This window comes from Anolis carolinensis, chromosome 1 (genome assembly GCF_035594765.1).
Source record: "Anolis carolinensis isolate JA03-04 chromosome 1, rAnoCar3.1.pri, whole genome shotgun sequence".
In the NCBI taxonomy this organism is placed as follows: Eukaryota; Metazoa; Chordata; class Lepidosauria; order Squamata; family Dactyloidae; genus Anolis; species Anolis carolinensis.
The window spans coordinates 314,374,857-314,391,686 of NC_085841.1; the positions used below are offsets into that span (position 1 = coordinate 314,374,857).

Consider the following 16,830-nt stretch of genomic DNA (forward strand, 5'->3'; position numbering starts at 1 on the left):
AATCTGATATGGATGACCTTTCCATTGCTTTTTGTAAAGGAAGGAAACCTTCACTCCATAATTAAAGGAGAAATCAGTTGTCACCAGCTGTGAGGAGGGAAGGAGAAGCAGTAGGAATCAGTTCGGGCTCTCCTCTATAGATTTTTCTATAATAGTTTACCACTTGCAAGCCATAATTTACTCTTAGGCAACAGGTTCCTGAGCTTTAAATAGTTTCTTATCTCCAATCAAAGATAAGAGCAGCAGTGGCACAATGGGTGCCAGCTGAAAGGATGAACTGAAGGTTGGGTTGCTGACCTGAGGGTTGCCAGTTCGAATCCATGAGATGCGCCAAGCTCCCGTTTGTCAGCTCTAGCTTGTGGGGATATAAGAAAAGCCTCCCAGCTAACATATCCAGGCGTCCCCTCGGCAACGTCTCTATAGAGGCCCATTCTCTCACACCAGAAGCAATTTGCAGTATGTTTTAAGTCGTCTCAGACACAATAAAAAAGAGATATGAGATAAAGCCAAAGATTAATATTCTTCATAAAGAAGAGTTTCAGAAAACCAGAACTTAGCATCATACAACAGCTTCCTTGGCTTTAAAAATAGAGTGGTTCAAAATGATGGACCCAATTTCAAAGCAGTATATTTCATAATAGCTACATGTTACAATTACATAAAAAGTTACAAATGGTTTAATGAGCTATCAATTTTTTCACCAAAGTGTGTGGTCACCCTGTACTCTTCCCCTTATATAAGCAGCATATTTTCTCAAATATTTTCTCAATGACAAAGCTCTTTGGCACTGGTCATAGAATCATAGAATCATAGAATAGTAGAGTTGGAAGAGACCTCATGGGCCATCCAGTCCAACCCCCTGCCAAGAAGCAGGAAATCGCATTCAGAGCACCCCCGACAGATGGCCATCCAGCCTCTGCTTAAAAGCCTCCAAAGAAGGAGCCTCCACCACAGTCGGGGGGGGGGGGGGGGAGAGAGTTCCACTGTCGAACAGCCCTCACAGTGAGGAAGTTCTTCCTGATGTTCAGGTGGAATCTCCTTTCCTGTAGTTTGAAGCCATTGTTCCGTGTCCTAGTCTGCAGGGCAGCAGAAAACAAGCTTGCTCCCTCTTCCCTATGACTTCCCTTCACGTATTTGTACATGGCTATCATGTCTCCTCTCAGCCTTCTCTTCTGCAGGCTAAACATGCCAAGCTCTTTAAGCCTCTCTTCATAGGGCTTGTTCTCCAGACCCTTAATCATTTTAGTCGCCCTCCTCTGGACGCTTTCCAGCTTGTCAACATCTCCCTTCAACTGTGGTACCCAGAATTGGACGCAGTATTCCAGGTGTGGTCTGACCAAGGCAGAATAGAGGGGGAGCATGACTTCCCTGGATCTAGACGCTATACCCCTATTGATGCAGGCCAGAATCCCGTTGGCTTTTTTAGCTGCTGCATCACATTGTTGGCTCATGTTTAACTTGTTGTCCACGAGGACTCCAAGGTCTTTTTCGCACACACTGCTGTCAAGCCAGGCGTCCCCCATTCTGTATCTTTGATTTCCATTTTTTCTGCCGAAATGAAGTATCTTGCATTTGTCCCTGAGGCTAGGGCTACTTGTATGCTGGGAGAACCATCTAGCAGTGATCCTTTGAAACCCTATGGCTCACCCTTTCCAGTAGTAAGAGTTTCATTAATGGGCGGTTTGCTGCTACCTTTGCTCCACTAGTTTGTATTGGAACACAGTTTAGTGTCTGGAGACTCATGAGAAAGAAGGACAAATGGCTTCCCCCAGCTATCTTGTCAAGAAGAAGACAAGTAGGCAATTGTAGAAGTCTCCCATGAGTGGCAGGAGGCACAAGGCACTCAGTCCACTCAGTTAATTGTAGATATTCCTCCGGGTTTCGTGATCTGGCATAATACTTGTGAACTTGAACTACCACCATGGATAGGCTTATCCTCCATGAATGTGTCTAATTCATTGCTTGGAAAAGTTTCCTCTTTGGACTAAAACTTCCCAAATATGTCAACCAGCCTGGCTAGTGGTCTAATTCATGAATACATCTGCAGTGCATCTTGTTGCTGTTCCTATTTTATGCAGTAGATCTGTTAAGCAGGGCTGAGAAGCACACACTAAGAACTTCATCACCTGGGGGAACTCCCCCCGTGCCATTTTGCCAGCCTCTGTGGCAAAACGACAGGGATGAGGGACGACTGTCACCCCACACACCGCTTTGTTGCAACACTGCTTCCCCCATCACATAGAGCCAACACAACACAGGCAGGCTCACATGTTTGGGGGGCTGCTGCCTAGGACACTTCCACTCCGGTAGTGAGTGGGGCCTCCACCGGAAGGCCAGTGGCGTTGTGTGATGGGCAATGTGCCCACCCGTCGCTGGAGTGGCATGGAAGAGTCCTAGAAGGCTAAAAAAGTCCTGTGTGAAATAGTTACTTCAGATGATGCTTATTGCATTTCCCAGAATGTCATGGAGAAAGAGCAATGAAAAATGAGTGAATCAGCATGAGTGAGTTAGGTGGTAACCAGAATATGGTCATCATAAATCATTGCCCAATTAATCGATTCTTTTCATCACTTGCTGGACTTGAGGTGAAGCAATATCTTGTTTTTGTCCCATGATTTCCAGCTTTGAGACATCTATTAAGTCCTGTGCAAAATGTATGTCCAATACTGACCTAGATGGCAGTATGATATAGTGGTGGCTAGTGACTCCCATTTCAGTGGAGGGGTGAATCAATTCCAAGTTTTAGACAGTTTCCAAGGTTCTAAACCTATTTTGGGAATGGGTTCAGTAGCTTGAATAGTTCCGTTAACGTCCAAAAACCCAGAATGGATTTGTTGTTGTTGTGCTGACATAAGAGTCAACAGTTCTCTTTGGTGTAGTGGTTAAAGCATTGGGGAATAGGAATGGTTCAAAGCCTCTCCTGCCCATGACGTGTACTGGATTTTTGACTATGTTATCTCCTTGAACACGTGGTTTGAAAGAGAAGAACTGTTTGAAGGTGGAGGTAGTACCCACTAGTTCTATATAACTACTGCCTTGGTCTTCTCAGTTCAGTCTCTAACCAGTAGAGGATACCTTATCTACATTCATGTCAGTAAGAGTTGAACAGGAGCTCTGTTAACAGACCAGGCCACCAGGAATGTTTTTGTGGGTGTTTCATAGGGGAAATTTAAGGGGGAGGCCTTGAGTTCTGTTTTCATGTCTCCTTAAGGCTACTGAATATGGATAATGAGGGAGCTGCAGCAGTTACCTTCAGTAGCTGTGATATGTTTGTATTATTTCTGGTGGACGTGGATAGCTACACCTACAGCAAGTGCAAGTTGGTTGCACTGTTAGAAGAAAAGGTCCAGTAACTTGAGACCCATGTTTCTCCTCTTCAGCATATTAGGGACCATGAGCTTTTCTTATGACTTCATCACACAAGCAAAATCACCCCGTCCTATGACAGTTTCACTTCACTTCAGGGATGGATCCCATCAGACAATGTAGATCTACTTCCAGAAGGGCTCCGTCCCTGAAATGAGGTGAAACTCTCATAAGGGGCAGCAGCGAGAACATGGGACACTTCCAATGTTGTCATTGAGAAGAATGGGGGGAAGCCGGGAGATGACGCTTTCTCTCCCCCTGGCTGGGATGAAGTAATGGGTGATGCGGGGCATGGGCCGATGGGTTCCCCATGCTGGATTCACCACGATCCATGGCAAATCCCTCCACTATCATCTGCAATTTTGACCACAATGTGATGAGGTTCTTTGACAGAATGAAGAGACTGCAATGAATTAATAAATTGAGTAGAGCTTTGTGGGATTGATAGATATCAGGGTCACAATGTGCTATCAGTGTCTGTTTAGGGACGCTCCATACCTCGGTGACTCCATCCATACCCTAATCTTTTGACATTTCAGCCAAATGTCAGCTGTGGAAATGTGTGTTTCCCCTCCCACCTTCTAATCTATGAATTGCTTTGCAGTTTAGACAAAAGAGCCAGTTGTTCCCTTGAAAGGAACTTCAGGGAATTTATGTCACTGACCAAAGAAAGTGTATTGCTGTTTTGCAGGCCTAAATCCAAATTGTGAGTCCCAATTATAGTGGGGCCAATGAATCAGAACACTTTAAATAGGAATTGTCTCATTGATTCTGTTGGATTTAGGCCACAGTCTCTTCTCTCCAACTATTAAGATTAATATGGAAAATTGCTGGCCATTTTCCCTAAGAAGCTGTATCCTCTTTTACAGGAGAAAAGAGTTGTAAATGAGAAATGGGGAAACTCTCCTGCCTCGGGCTTCACAGTTGGCAGCGAGGAGGAGGAGGATGAAGAAGGCGATCACTTGTTTACATTCAGGATGGGAAAGAGGGTTCAGCTGGCAGTTACCATGGATAATAAGTCCAAGGTGAGTGTGTCTGTCTGTGTATGTATGCGGAGAACATGACTGATTCTTCAGAATCATATAGTAAGGAAAATGAATTAATTTGTTGAAATTTCAAAAATATTATTTCTCCCCTTCCTCAAAACTACAGTCTAGATTGATGTTTCTTAATAAACTGTTGGCAATTCCTTCCCTCATTTGGGCACTATGAAAGAAAGAAAGAAAGAAAGAAAGAAAGAAAGAAAGAAAGAAAGAAAGAAAGAAAGACAGAAAGAAAACCAAATAATTGATCAGCTTTCTCCCATGCTTAGTGCAGTCTTCTCACATCCTTCTTTTTCCAGTAGCTGTTGTCAGGGATTTAATCTTTTCCATCACCCATACACAGATACTATACAATCAATCATAGAAATCCATATTGTTACACAAAATTGGAAGGTTGCTCTTTTGCATTACGGGTCCTAGAGTTATATAAGGTTGTATCTACATTACAAAGTGAATGCAGTTTGTCACCACTTTGCCTGTCATGACTTAATGCTATGGAAATCTGGGATTTGTGGTTTAGTGAGGCATCAGCCTTTTTTAGCAATGAAGGGATGCTCCCAGTGCCACAATCGGTTAAACCCTTGTGCCGACAGGACTGCTGACTGACAGGTCAGCGGTTCGAATACAGGGAGAGCGGGTGAGTTCCCTCTGTCAGTTCCAATTCCCCATGCAGGGACATGAAAGAAGCCTCCCAAAAGGATGATAAAACATCAAAAAAGCATTTGGGCGTCCCCTGGGCAACATCCTTTCAGACAGCCAATTCTCTCACACCAGAAGCGACTTGCAGTTTCTCAAGTTGCTCTTGACAAGAAAAAAAGCAGTGAAAGCTTCTAAAACAATAACTTGGATGATTTGATTACATTGAGCCAGGGCAAAGTGGTGTCAATTATGTAGATGCATTTTAAGTTTTGAAAGCTCTGCATTTACACGATCTCCCTGTCCACCGTCATCCATTCACCTACCTACTACCTATACTCACACACATCTCCCCTTTAGTATAGAAAATTAAATCTCCTCTTTCCAGCAAAAAGGAAATATCACTAGTGGCACAATTTCTTCAGACCTCCATTATGCAGGAAAAAGCATACAGATCTCCTCAATTTCCTAGTGTTTCTGTTATCATCAAGATTTTTGTTAATAAATGAGTAAAGATGGATGAGATCAGTTGGTGGGTTTCAGGAATGTTGCAGGATCTCACAGATGAACAGTTTTTGGTGCTCTCTATTTTACTTAGTATTTTATTTTTTGTGTATTTATTCCTATACCATACCTTACAATATTTTACATATGAAAATTGGGAGCTCTGTGGCCATGAAACATCTTGTGGAAGGAACTCAGAATATGCGTGCACATGTTTGAAATACTGAAGGTTCTGTGTCATGGAAAGTTTTGACAGATCCATGAGTCTGGAAGTGAGTCTGTTTTATTTAACATCCTCTTTCCTCTTAAACAGGGGTCCTCAAACTTTTTAAGCCGAGGGCCGGTCCACAATCCTTCAGACTGTTGAGGGGCCGGATTATCATTTGAAAAAAAAATACAAACAAATTCCGATGCACACTGCACATGTCTTATTTCTAGTACAAAAACAACAACAACAAGAACAATGAAAGAACAATACATTATTTAAAAATAAAAACAATTTTAACCAACATACATTTATCAGGATTTCAATGAGAAGTGTGGTCCTGCTTCTGGCCAATGAGATAGTCAAGTTAATTAGGGTTGTTGTTGTTGTTGTTGTTGTGTGCCTTCAAGTCATTTCAGACTTTGGGCGAGCCTAAGTCTAAAATTTATTTATTTATTATTTATTTATTTACTGCATTTATTTACTACATTTGTATCATGCCCTTCTCACCCCAAAGGGGACTCAGAGTGGCTTACAAATTATATGTACATACAATATATTATATTATTAGCATAGCACAATATTAGCATTATATCTATATATATAAAAGAGTGATGGCATCAGGGCAGCGGACAAAACAACAAAACTACAGGCCCCTCAACCTCGAAATTTGACAACACAACCCATCATCCATGGCTCTAGGTTGATACAACAAAAAGAAAAGAAAAATAAAGTCCTAATTAGAGAGAGAGAGGAATAATTGTTTTTATTCAATTGCTGCCAGTTACAAGGCTAAGTTCCGCCCACTTGGTCTCCTAGCAACCTCAATACCACCACTACCTCAACAATTTCTCACCAACACCACTAGACAATGCCACAGCAACGCGTGGCTGGGCACAACTAGTATTACTATATTGAACTATACCACTATACTGTAATACTATTAGTAATATTATATGTAATAAAGAATATATAATTAATATTATGATATGGTATTATTATTAGTGTTATATTGTATTACATTATAATACTATTATCAATATTATATGTATATACAATATATTATATTATAAAACTGAGGGCGGGGGCCAGGTAAATGACCTCGGAGGGCCGCATCCGGCCCCCGGGCCTTAGTTTGGGGACCCCTGCTCTTAAACAAGATCAGGGTGAAATTACTAATTTCTTTGGGACAAATCTAAATTTAGTGCCACCTCGTGGCTACTGTTTATGATGACACCACCAGGCAGCTGTTCAGCAGGAGAACTCTCTGCCCCGGACTGTGATGGAGACTCCTTCTTTGGAGGCTTTTAAATAGAGGCTGGATGGCTGTCTGTTGAGGGTGCTCTGAATGCGATTTTCTCCTGGCACATAGAAATGATGCACCAGAAGAGGGCCGGCAGCTGGGAAATACCAGCTGGGTGATTTTTTCTTTTTAAGGCATTTTAAAGGGGTTTTGGGAGGGGTGGAGGCTGTCTTGGGTTTTTGGGTTCCAGGAGCCCAAAAATCCTGAGATAGCTGCATGGATTGGAATTGGAAGTTGTGCGATGCAATCCCCGTGCCCAATACATACAGCACCCACATCTCAAAAGACCTGGGTCTTTCCAGATATCAAATTAATTTGGGACAAAGCAGAGTTTTCCTGCTTTGTTGCAAATCAATTCACTTTTACCTGAGGCGTCGTTTGGACGCCTCATGTAAAAGTGCGGGTGCTCGTGCATTTTAGGCACTGTGTGGATGCCTACCAACCCACTCCTAGGTAGTTGTGCAAATACAGAATAAAAAGATTAAAATTAATTATTCCCTTAAGGTAAGGTTTAGGCCGGGATGCTTTGTATCTATACATGGTTTTACATGGTTTTACTGTATGTATGGGTAAGTGTGTACGTTTTGTATGTTTCACTTGTTTTGATATGGTCAAAATTGACTAATCAATAAAGAGTTGTTGTTGTTGCACTGTGTGGATGCACTCTTAGACTGGGAGGGTAGAAATTGTGGCCTTCTAGATGCTATTGGACTCTTTCTCCATGAGCTCTAACCGTTGGCTTGCTGATGGATTTTTATGGAATACAACAGCATCTGGAACGGCACAGGTTTCTCTTCCCTTGTTTAGCCTTAAAGCTGTGTGCTCTTTCTTATGAATCAGTTCTATTGATCTCAGAAAGCATTGCCAGACCAGGAGCATCTCTGAGATTTTGCAGTCCCAAACCTGAGACCTGGTGATATCATTAAGTATATTCACTGAGCATCAGTCACTATTGCTGAGAGGATGAAATCTACATTTTAAAAAGTTTAGTAAATGAGACAAAGGAGAGAGGGAAAGACATTTCTGAAGAGTCTCTACATGAATGCAAACTTCAGCAGGGATAGCCAACAGTTTGCAGAAAAAAAGAGAAATTATCTTCAGTACAGTGCTCTTGCCCCAAGATTGCTTTTCTCATCCTATGGCCCAGAAAAGATGGGTCTAGCCCTGAGATCTAGGAACTATAGGAGATCTCGTGTCCATGTCAACACATGAGATTTGTGCTATTCAGGGAATGCTTTGCTCAAAAATACCCCATAAATCTCATACACAAGTAGATGTTGAATGTGATTCGCCAGCATTCCAACCCATCAAAATTAATTGAACCATGCAATAAATTTCATGTTCAGACAGGTATCAAATTTGGTTCCCCAATATCTCATCCCAGCACAGTCTACAATGCCACCCAATGAGTTCCTTGAGCAAGCAAGGCTTATTTGGTATTCACACACCATTTCTTCCAGAGTAATTGACCTCTTATTGAAATCCATATTATTATTACGGCCGAGCAAGTGAGCCCTTGGCTGGTAATCTCTGTGAGAATGTTCCTCCTACATAATGTGCAGCTTTTTAGCCAATTAGGGATTATTGTCATGAATATTAAACTCTAGCGGTTACAAAAAAGAAGCAGCATGCACTCAGACTAATGTGATCCTTCAGTCATTTACTGCCAGATTGGATTGCACATTCATTTCAGCCACTTCAGAAAGCGCTCTCTAGGCGTCTTTGGGGTCAGTTTGGGGAGGACATCTGCTCAACTCATGGCAGCAATCAAAACAACACATCCCATTAGGTTGTGAATGCATATGTGCTGAGAATTATATGAACTGATTAGAATAATCTTACAGAAGGCAGCGGCAGATACCTTGGCATGTTTAGATTTTGTTATCTCAGAATCAGAAGTGACATGTCAGAGCCAAAGAAAGAAAATGGGTACTTAGAAATAAAGCTGAAAACAGTTGTTGGTTTTTTTAAAACTCCCAGAACTTCACAACAGTCTGAGATATTCAGGAGGTTATTATTTGAAAAAGTCACTTTGCAAAGCTTTATTAAGTGATCACAACATTGTGAAATTATGCTAGAAAATTCTTAGAATTTACCACTGCTAATCCAAGTTTAGGATGATGTCAGAAGCAATTGGTTAAAAATAATTCACATTTCTTATTACAGTAGAGTCTCACTTATCCAAGCCTCGCTTATCCAAGCCTCTGGATTATCCAAGCCATTTTTGTAGTCAATGTTTTCAATATATCGTGATATTTTGGTGCTAAATTCGTAAATACAGTAATTACAACATAACATTACTGCGTATTGAACTACTTTTTCTGTCAAATTTGTTGTATAACATGATATTCTGGTGCTTGATTTGTAAAATCAGAACCTAATTTGATGTTTAATAGGCTTTTCCTTAATCCCTCCTTATTATCCAAGATATTCGCTTATCCAAGCTTCTGCTGGCCGGTTTAGCTTGGATAAGTGAGACTCTACTGTATTTGTATTGGGTTTTTTAAAACTTCAGTTTAATGCTGCTCTGAGTTCTCATGATATAAGGCAAGATATACCCATTTTTACAAATATTTAAATAAATAGATAAAGTACTGGATTTATAAAACTGCACACTGCACTTAACAGATACTGTAAGCAATGCATAATGCAAATATTAAAACTTTAATTAAACTACGAATGGTTGCTAGCTTCCTCCCACACATGAAAACCAGTTTTAGGGTCTCTTGTAATCACTTCTTTTGTCACTCTTCTTTCCACTCTCAGGATGGATAAAGCAATAAGTGTTAAGTCATTTTAAAAAAAATTTCAAGAGCATCCTGGATAATTATTCCTGCTTTTGCTATAAGACCATATTTCACTATACCTGCTACACATTGCTTAATATGCTTGTATCTGCAAGTCAATTCCATAGTTTATTTAAGTCAAGGACTATCAGAGATGGTTTGTCATTGCCTTCCTCTGAAATACAGCCTGCAGCAGCCAGAATTCCTTGTTAGTCCCTCATATGGAAGCCAGATACTTCTACAAAAATATAGAAGAGGAACATTGAACAGTTGGGGCAGTTGCAAAAAGGGAAGGCAGACTAAACAATGTCCTGTGAGCCACAGCCAGGATTTTAAGAAAGAAAACAAACTAACGAGATGCTCTGGCTAAAATCCCATATTCTGGGAGGTCTAAAAGAGAACTTTCAGCCAAGCCTGGAATGCTAGGGTTCGGTGATTTCATCTCAATAGGAGTTAGGCAAACTTAGTTGGTGATCTCAGCAAGAGGCCTCCAAAAGCAGAAGGTATGGACATTTCTGTCAGGATGTTAAGCTCTCTGTCCAAGAAGGAAGGAACAAGGAGACCCTTTCCCAAAATGCCTTTCCTCCCAAAGATATAAGCTCCAAACAAATCCATTATCTGAACATGTTACCTTTAAGGTCTGGGGTCTTTATACGTAATCTGTGGTGGTGGTGGGAGGGGGCACTTCAGCTCAGGAATGTATTTTAATGTGAAGGAACCCCTAAAAGAAAGGGTTTCCACCTGGCTTTCCTTATGTTTCCTTTTATGATTCAAGCCAGACAAGATTTTCCATTTCATCAAGAACTTCAGTGTATCAAATTCACCGAGAGAAAGAGATGTCCTGACAGGGCTGTTGTGCAAATAAAGATAACTGCCATTTACCTTTTCCCAGGGAAAGCGAGTTGTCAGTGAAAAGCGGGGGCCAGAGAGCCTTGTGAGCCCAGGAGAGGGGCCAGACATCAGTGAAGAAGAAATGGACCAATTGGTTTCTTTCCGAAGAGGAAGAAGAATGCAGATTGCAATTACAATGGATAACAAGGGCAGAGTGAGTGACTTCATGATCGGTGCTTGCAAGACTTTTATATCGCCTACAATTAATATTTTTCATTTGCTTGCTAGTTACATATACAGTATTTGTATTGGGCTTTCTATCTGTTTAGCTCAAAGTGCTCCATTTTATTCTCGCAACAAGCCTCTAAGACAGAATACAGAGATGATGCTCGTAACTTTTACACAATAGTCTTCTCCAGCTATGCCAATTATCAGAATTCTGTTTTCCTACTTTAAGTTCTTGAAGTGCTAATAGATATGTATTAGATGATAGCATTTTATGAAAATAGATGCATACGATATCCAGGCCTGTAACCTATCTAATATAGATAAAGATAAGTTGAATGCTTGATAAAAAATGAAAGTAAGTAATGAACTTGATAGTATAGTGTAATTGGCAGTGTGCCGACAACAAAGTGCATACTCAGTTGTAATCAAGATGAGAGGATGCCCAGTAAATGTGACTAAGGTCCCTTCCAAACAGCTGTATAAAATACACCTTCAACTGGATTATATGGCAGTGTAGACTCAGATAACCCAGTTCAACGCAGATATTGTGGATTATCTGCCTTGATATTTTGGGTTATATGGCTGTGTGGAATGGCTCTAGGAGAGTAACCCTCCTCACAGGCGCACTGTCTGATATGACTGAGATAGCGAAGCAGCCAATATAGCCCAAGTACATAGCCCAGCTATATCTGTTTTAATTGGAGAAATTGAGATCTTTTAGCTGATTAGCTAAATGAAGGCTGGAGAAAGTATACATTGTTGTTATTATTATTTTTTACCTGCCTCTCCTTAAGGCTCGAGGCAGGGTATAACAGTTAAAAACACATAATTTTAAAACATTATGTAAAAGACAAATGTTAAAATGTACTTCTATGAAATACATATATTAAAATATACAGTAAACACAAGATGCGAGTTTAAAATTCCCAGTCAAAACGAAGCCAATTGAGTACTGTGGTGGGACAGGTGGTTACAGGGGCAACAATAGAATGGATGCAAATAGTATGATTCAGAAGTGTCCACCAAGTCATCCATGCTCAATAATTTCATCCTACTCTGGCACCAGTATTTCCTAAAACTTTTCTGTGTCTCCCAGTGGATTTTTGGTGCCTTGGCTGTAAGCTATCTCTCTCCACCTTTGTATACCCACATAATCTGAAGATGCAATAGTCAGTTGGAAATATGCATGGAGGAGGAGCTGAAAACTCCTTTGTTTGTTAGCTGGCCAACCAAAGGGTACAAAAACAAGAGCAAGCTTTTATGATCTCCATATTGCTTCATCAGGAGAAATGCAAGGTGGGCTGTGAGAAATGGTTTTATATTTTCTGGCAGAGTGATTTTTTTGTGTATTGGTTTTTGAAAATATCATGGTGACCTGGCACAAGACCAGCTTTGATGATAAAGTGTTCTCTTGGCAGCAAATAAACAAGCATTTTATTTGGATATTCAAAAAAATGTATTGTTTGCTCATCTCAAAACAAAAGGGATGTGTTTTTAGCTCTGAATCAAAATGAAAAAGTTCCATTTTTAAAATTATGGATCAAAAGATATTTAATTGGCCACAGATACTATTTCCAACTAAATTAGGAGTTTCGCTCTTAAATATATTTTGCATAAAGGCCAACAGGATACGGTAGCTTCCTCCGTAGTTTCTTGGAGAGGTTACTATGGTGTTATTTTAACAGCATAGAAAATTAACATGAAAAGTTTTTTCTAGCATGATAGGGAATGATGCCAAACACATCACCTGCTACAGTTTGTTAACTTCACTACAGTAAGTCCAGCTAAAAAAAAGAAATGAAAAGAAGCCAGTCTTAGAAACTGAGCAACTAAGTATGCAGGAGGGAAAATATTTGAAAACTTTACTAAAAGAGAAAATGACTTACTGGTAGTTTTTTTCTATGGCTATTCTGGTTTCTAATTGGGATACAATATAGCATCTTTATGATTCAATTCGGTTAGGGAATGATCTCTCATGCCAAAGTTATTTTTAATAGCTGTGCTAGCCAGGGGATACTAGAAGTTGTAGTAACAGTCCTTGATATGGTTAGTTTGTGTTTTGTTGGAGGGTTTTCTAGGTAGATTTAAGAGCTTGAGCATCAGTAGTATAGCCAGATTGAAACCTGGAGATGACTTCTGTATGTTAAATGATTATGTAGGAGAGGGAATTTCAGAAAGGGTTGCTTGTCATGCCACCAGGCACAAACAATAAAGATGCAAGATCTGTCTCTAGTTTTCACTGTCAACTTTATATCATCATTCTTAAATTGATAATGCTCAAGCGACAATCCTCTAATGAGGATTAACAGGAAAACAACAAGGCATGCAGCACGTCATAACTCAGTGGCCGAGTCTACTCTCTGCCCTGTTAAGAAATACAGTGAAATCCTGGTATTGGTATGGTGAGTGATGGAGCATGTGAGACTTTGACAGTTCCAGATGGGCAGGGGCTGTTTTCTTTGGTAAAATGGATGGCAAGCCTGCAGGGAACGCATGGATAGATACACTGAAAAGGAGAGTATAAATCGTGGTGAGAGAGATGGCAAGCAGAACGAACTCATGGCTGCCTCTTGCAGCCAGCATGTTCTTAACAGTGTGCTATTGTTCTTGCGTCCAGGGCTGGCAAAGCCTCCCAACATGAAGTGCATGCACATTTCAGCTTTGAGTTTGAAAAGGGTTTCAGCAAGTACACTTGGCAGCAAAATGTCTTTTTGTGTAGACTTTGGCATGAAGTTGATGTTTATTAGAGAAACATAGACACTACAAATACTGAAGTACCGAAGGGGGTTATTTCCTATTTTGAGTCTGAGTGAGCTCCCGCTGAATATTTGGGCAATGGCTTGCATACTCCACAACCACTTCAAGTCAACAGGGAGAGTCCCGATTAATCCTCTTTTGTCCCACTTCCCAGATGCTTTTCAAAGAGCTCCAGGTTTCCTTTCTTCTCCTCCCACTATCCCCTTTGTCCTTAGCTTGTCACCATTTCTGCAAGCTGAATTCAAAGTGCAAAGGTAGTTTGTAAACAGTTCACCCAGAGGCAGGAGAGGACAGAAGCAGGTGCAATCTTGTCCATCCTAGTAGTTTCAGGCAAAAGCAAAGTGCTGCCACCTCTCCTAGGTTGCATGTTCCCCATTAATACATTTCCACCTGATTACACTGATGTTCCTTGGTCATTTAAAAAGCAGCTGAAAACATGGAACAATGGGGGATTAATTGAGATTGTCTCTGCCAAATTTGGATAGCTCAGAAGTTGGGTATGAGTTGCTTGCCCCAATTTAAATGGCATCCCTTCCTATTTGGTACACTTGGAAGAAGAAAGAAGGATAATCTCAAACATAAAAATTAGATGTGGGGATTGGGGAAGTGCCATTTTTCCCAGTCAACTAATAGTTTATCCTGAACTAACTTCAGGATGCCTGGAGTTTTGCAACAAGTGAACAGAAGCTAAGTGGTTTTCTGAACGACCAATTAACTGGAACAGCACAAAGAGTTTTTAGGCAGGTGATTTTGCCATGACATGCGATATCATGCTATAACCCCAGAGGGAGCTGAAGCCACAGAGCTGAACCACTTGCTGCAAATATTTCTTCCTTTGCAGGGCCATAAAAGTATTGCTTTAGAGGCCTAATTTTTGACAGTGGGGAAAAATAGGGAAATGGAAGGACAGGATATCAAATGATGAATACAAGGATATACAGTTTCAAGCAAATGATTTTAGGTAAATGTGGAGTAAGATTTTGAGCAAAAGTTTCCACATGAACCATGATTTCTGAGAAGCAATATGAAAGAAGAGAGGAAAAATATTGCCACCCAAAATAATATTGGAGGTAGGATGTTCTCTTAAATGTATACATTTAATTGGTTTATTCCAATATTCTGTCTATTAAAATGCTAGGAAAATTTAAAAGAGTACATCTAAAATTATTAAGTGAACCATCATACTAAAACAGCATAGAAAAAAATGGATTTAAACACCAACAATAGCAAGCTTATTGAAACCTGCTGCTTGTACATACACTGTTTTTGCTGTGCCTGATAAAGCAACCAGAAATGTTGGGCCAGGACATCTTCATCATAAGCTATCATTCGTGGCCGAGTATGGTTGTCTTCCAAGTGTGAAGACTTGGTGGTGGGTCCACAAATGACCACAGGGGCCATGTAAGGAACATAGAAACTAAACATAGAATTTCTACATCTTGTCTCCGCATACAAAAGGCCTTGTCTCTGTAACCCGTCTGTTATATCTCAAAGATTAAATAGGGACACTGAATCAGCCATTGGAAAGAGGTCTGAATGACTGGACAGATCAATATGAATAGAAGTGGGGAATATGTATTCCTCCAGTTGTTATTGCTAGTCCCACCATCCCTAATCAGCATATCCATTGATAACAAATAATGGGAGTTGTAACCCAATGATATTGTGGGGAACACTTGTTCCACATCAAGATATACAGAAAGTCATTGAGAGGTATTATTCTATCTTAACAGCAACATTGAGAGGTATGATAGGCTTGCCCAAAGCCATCTAATGATATCAAGCAAAACTGAACCAGATTTTGATCCCAGAAAAGTTTCTCAACTCGGTCTAGTTCTTCATCCCTTTACGCCAACAGACTGTCTTGCTGTGATTCTTAATGTTTCTTTTACCAACACACATCCCTAGCAGTTGTCAGGTGATACATGTAGTCAATGTAAACTAATGAACCGCAGAAACTTCCTGATATTTGGCATCATTAGCCTCTCTGTTTCTCTCTCTGCTTCAGTGGAGACCAAATGAAATTGCTTTCTCATTTCTCTCTCCCCTAAAAGAGAATCAAGCAAATCCCCATGGTCTAAGAAGCAGAAACATTATTATTACTGTATCCTGAACTCCTTCATTGCTTGCCCAAGACTTTTCCTTGGCACCAATATCTTCCTTTGTCAGCAGAGAGTTGAGTAATTCATCTCTTTGTGAGGCTTTTAGTATCATGTTTCCTTGGAGACTTCTCTGTGTGCTGAGATTTTGTAAAAAAAAATGTGAGCATTTAACAAGCCACAGTTTTATGCAACAGTGCCTCAGAGCTTCAAGCTTTTATATCCAGATCCAGTGAAGCATGATGGATAATTACTATCCAGCCCATCATGTTTAGATTGGGCAATTTCTGTGGTTTGTAGACTCTTTATTGGCTTTTTATGAATAATGTTTATAGATACACAGGCAGACCCCAAGTTACAAACAAGATAGGTACTGTAGGTTTGTTCAGAAGTTGAATTTGTATGTAGAAGAGGACATTTTAAGTGTAATTCCAGCCAAATATGTGTGTGTGTGTGTATCTATATATATGTATATGTCTATACACATGTGTGCACACACACACAAGCTTTGGATAGCATAGATAAGACTTAACACCCCAGTGGTGTTTGTTTTGCTGTCTTTTTCCCTGTTCAGAAGATTTCACTTCACTTTCTGTCCCTGTATTAATTGGATTTTGAAAAATTTAGCTTGTTGTGAATGGTGATCAAGCTTCAGTGGAGACATCTTTTCCCCATGATAACACTTTTAGGAACAAATTTCCCTTCCTAGGGGTAGGTTTTTCTCACTCCCTGTTGTCTCAGCCCTGTTCTTAACTATGTGTCATTTGTAACTCGGGACTGCCTATACTATATCATGAATTAATATGTTTCCTGTCTAAAGAAAGAAGTGCCATGTGATGGCAGAGATACAATGAAGAGGAAAAATAGAATAATTTCTAGAGATGAGCCCTTTTAGACCACTCAGTTCCAAACACTTCCTTTCTTGAAACAGAACAGAAGGAGCAATTGAGAAGAACAAATAAGGCACTCCACAAAATAAACATTTGCTTATTAAATGTATATCTCACTCTCCATTGTAAATGGTGCCTGGCGTAACTAAGAATAATAAAATCACAAAATGCAAGTAAAATAG

At 40.2% G+C, this 16,830-nt stretch overlaps 1 protein-coding gene across 3 annotated transcripts in view; it reads left to right on the plus strand.

Annotated features, from left to right (window-relative positions):
- ccdc9b (coiled-coil domain containing 9B) overlaps positions 1 to 16,830 on the plus strand; it is a 71,610-nt gene that overhangs the window by 12,038 nt on the left and 42,742 nt on the right. For all 3 annotated transcript variants that reach the window (XM_008116835.3, XM_008116834.3, XM_008116837.3), the window contains 2 exons: positions 4,236 to 4,391; positions 10,736 to 10,888. In XM_008116835.3, the coding sequence (XP_008115042.2) occupies positions 4,236 to 4,391; positions 10,736 to 10,888 (309 nt within the window). The remainder of the gene's footprint in view (positions 1 to 4,235; positions 4,392 to 10,735; positions 10,889 to 16,830) is intronic.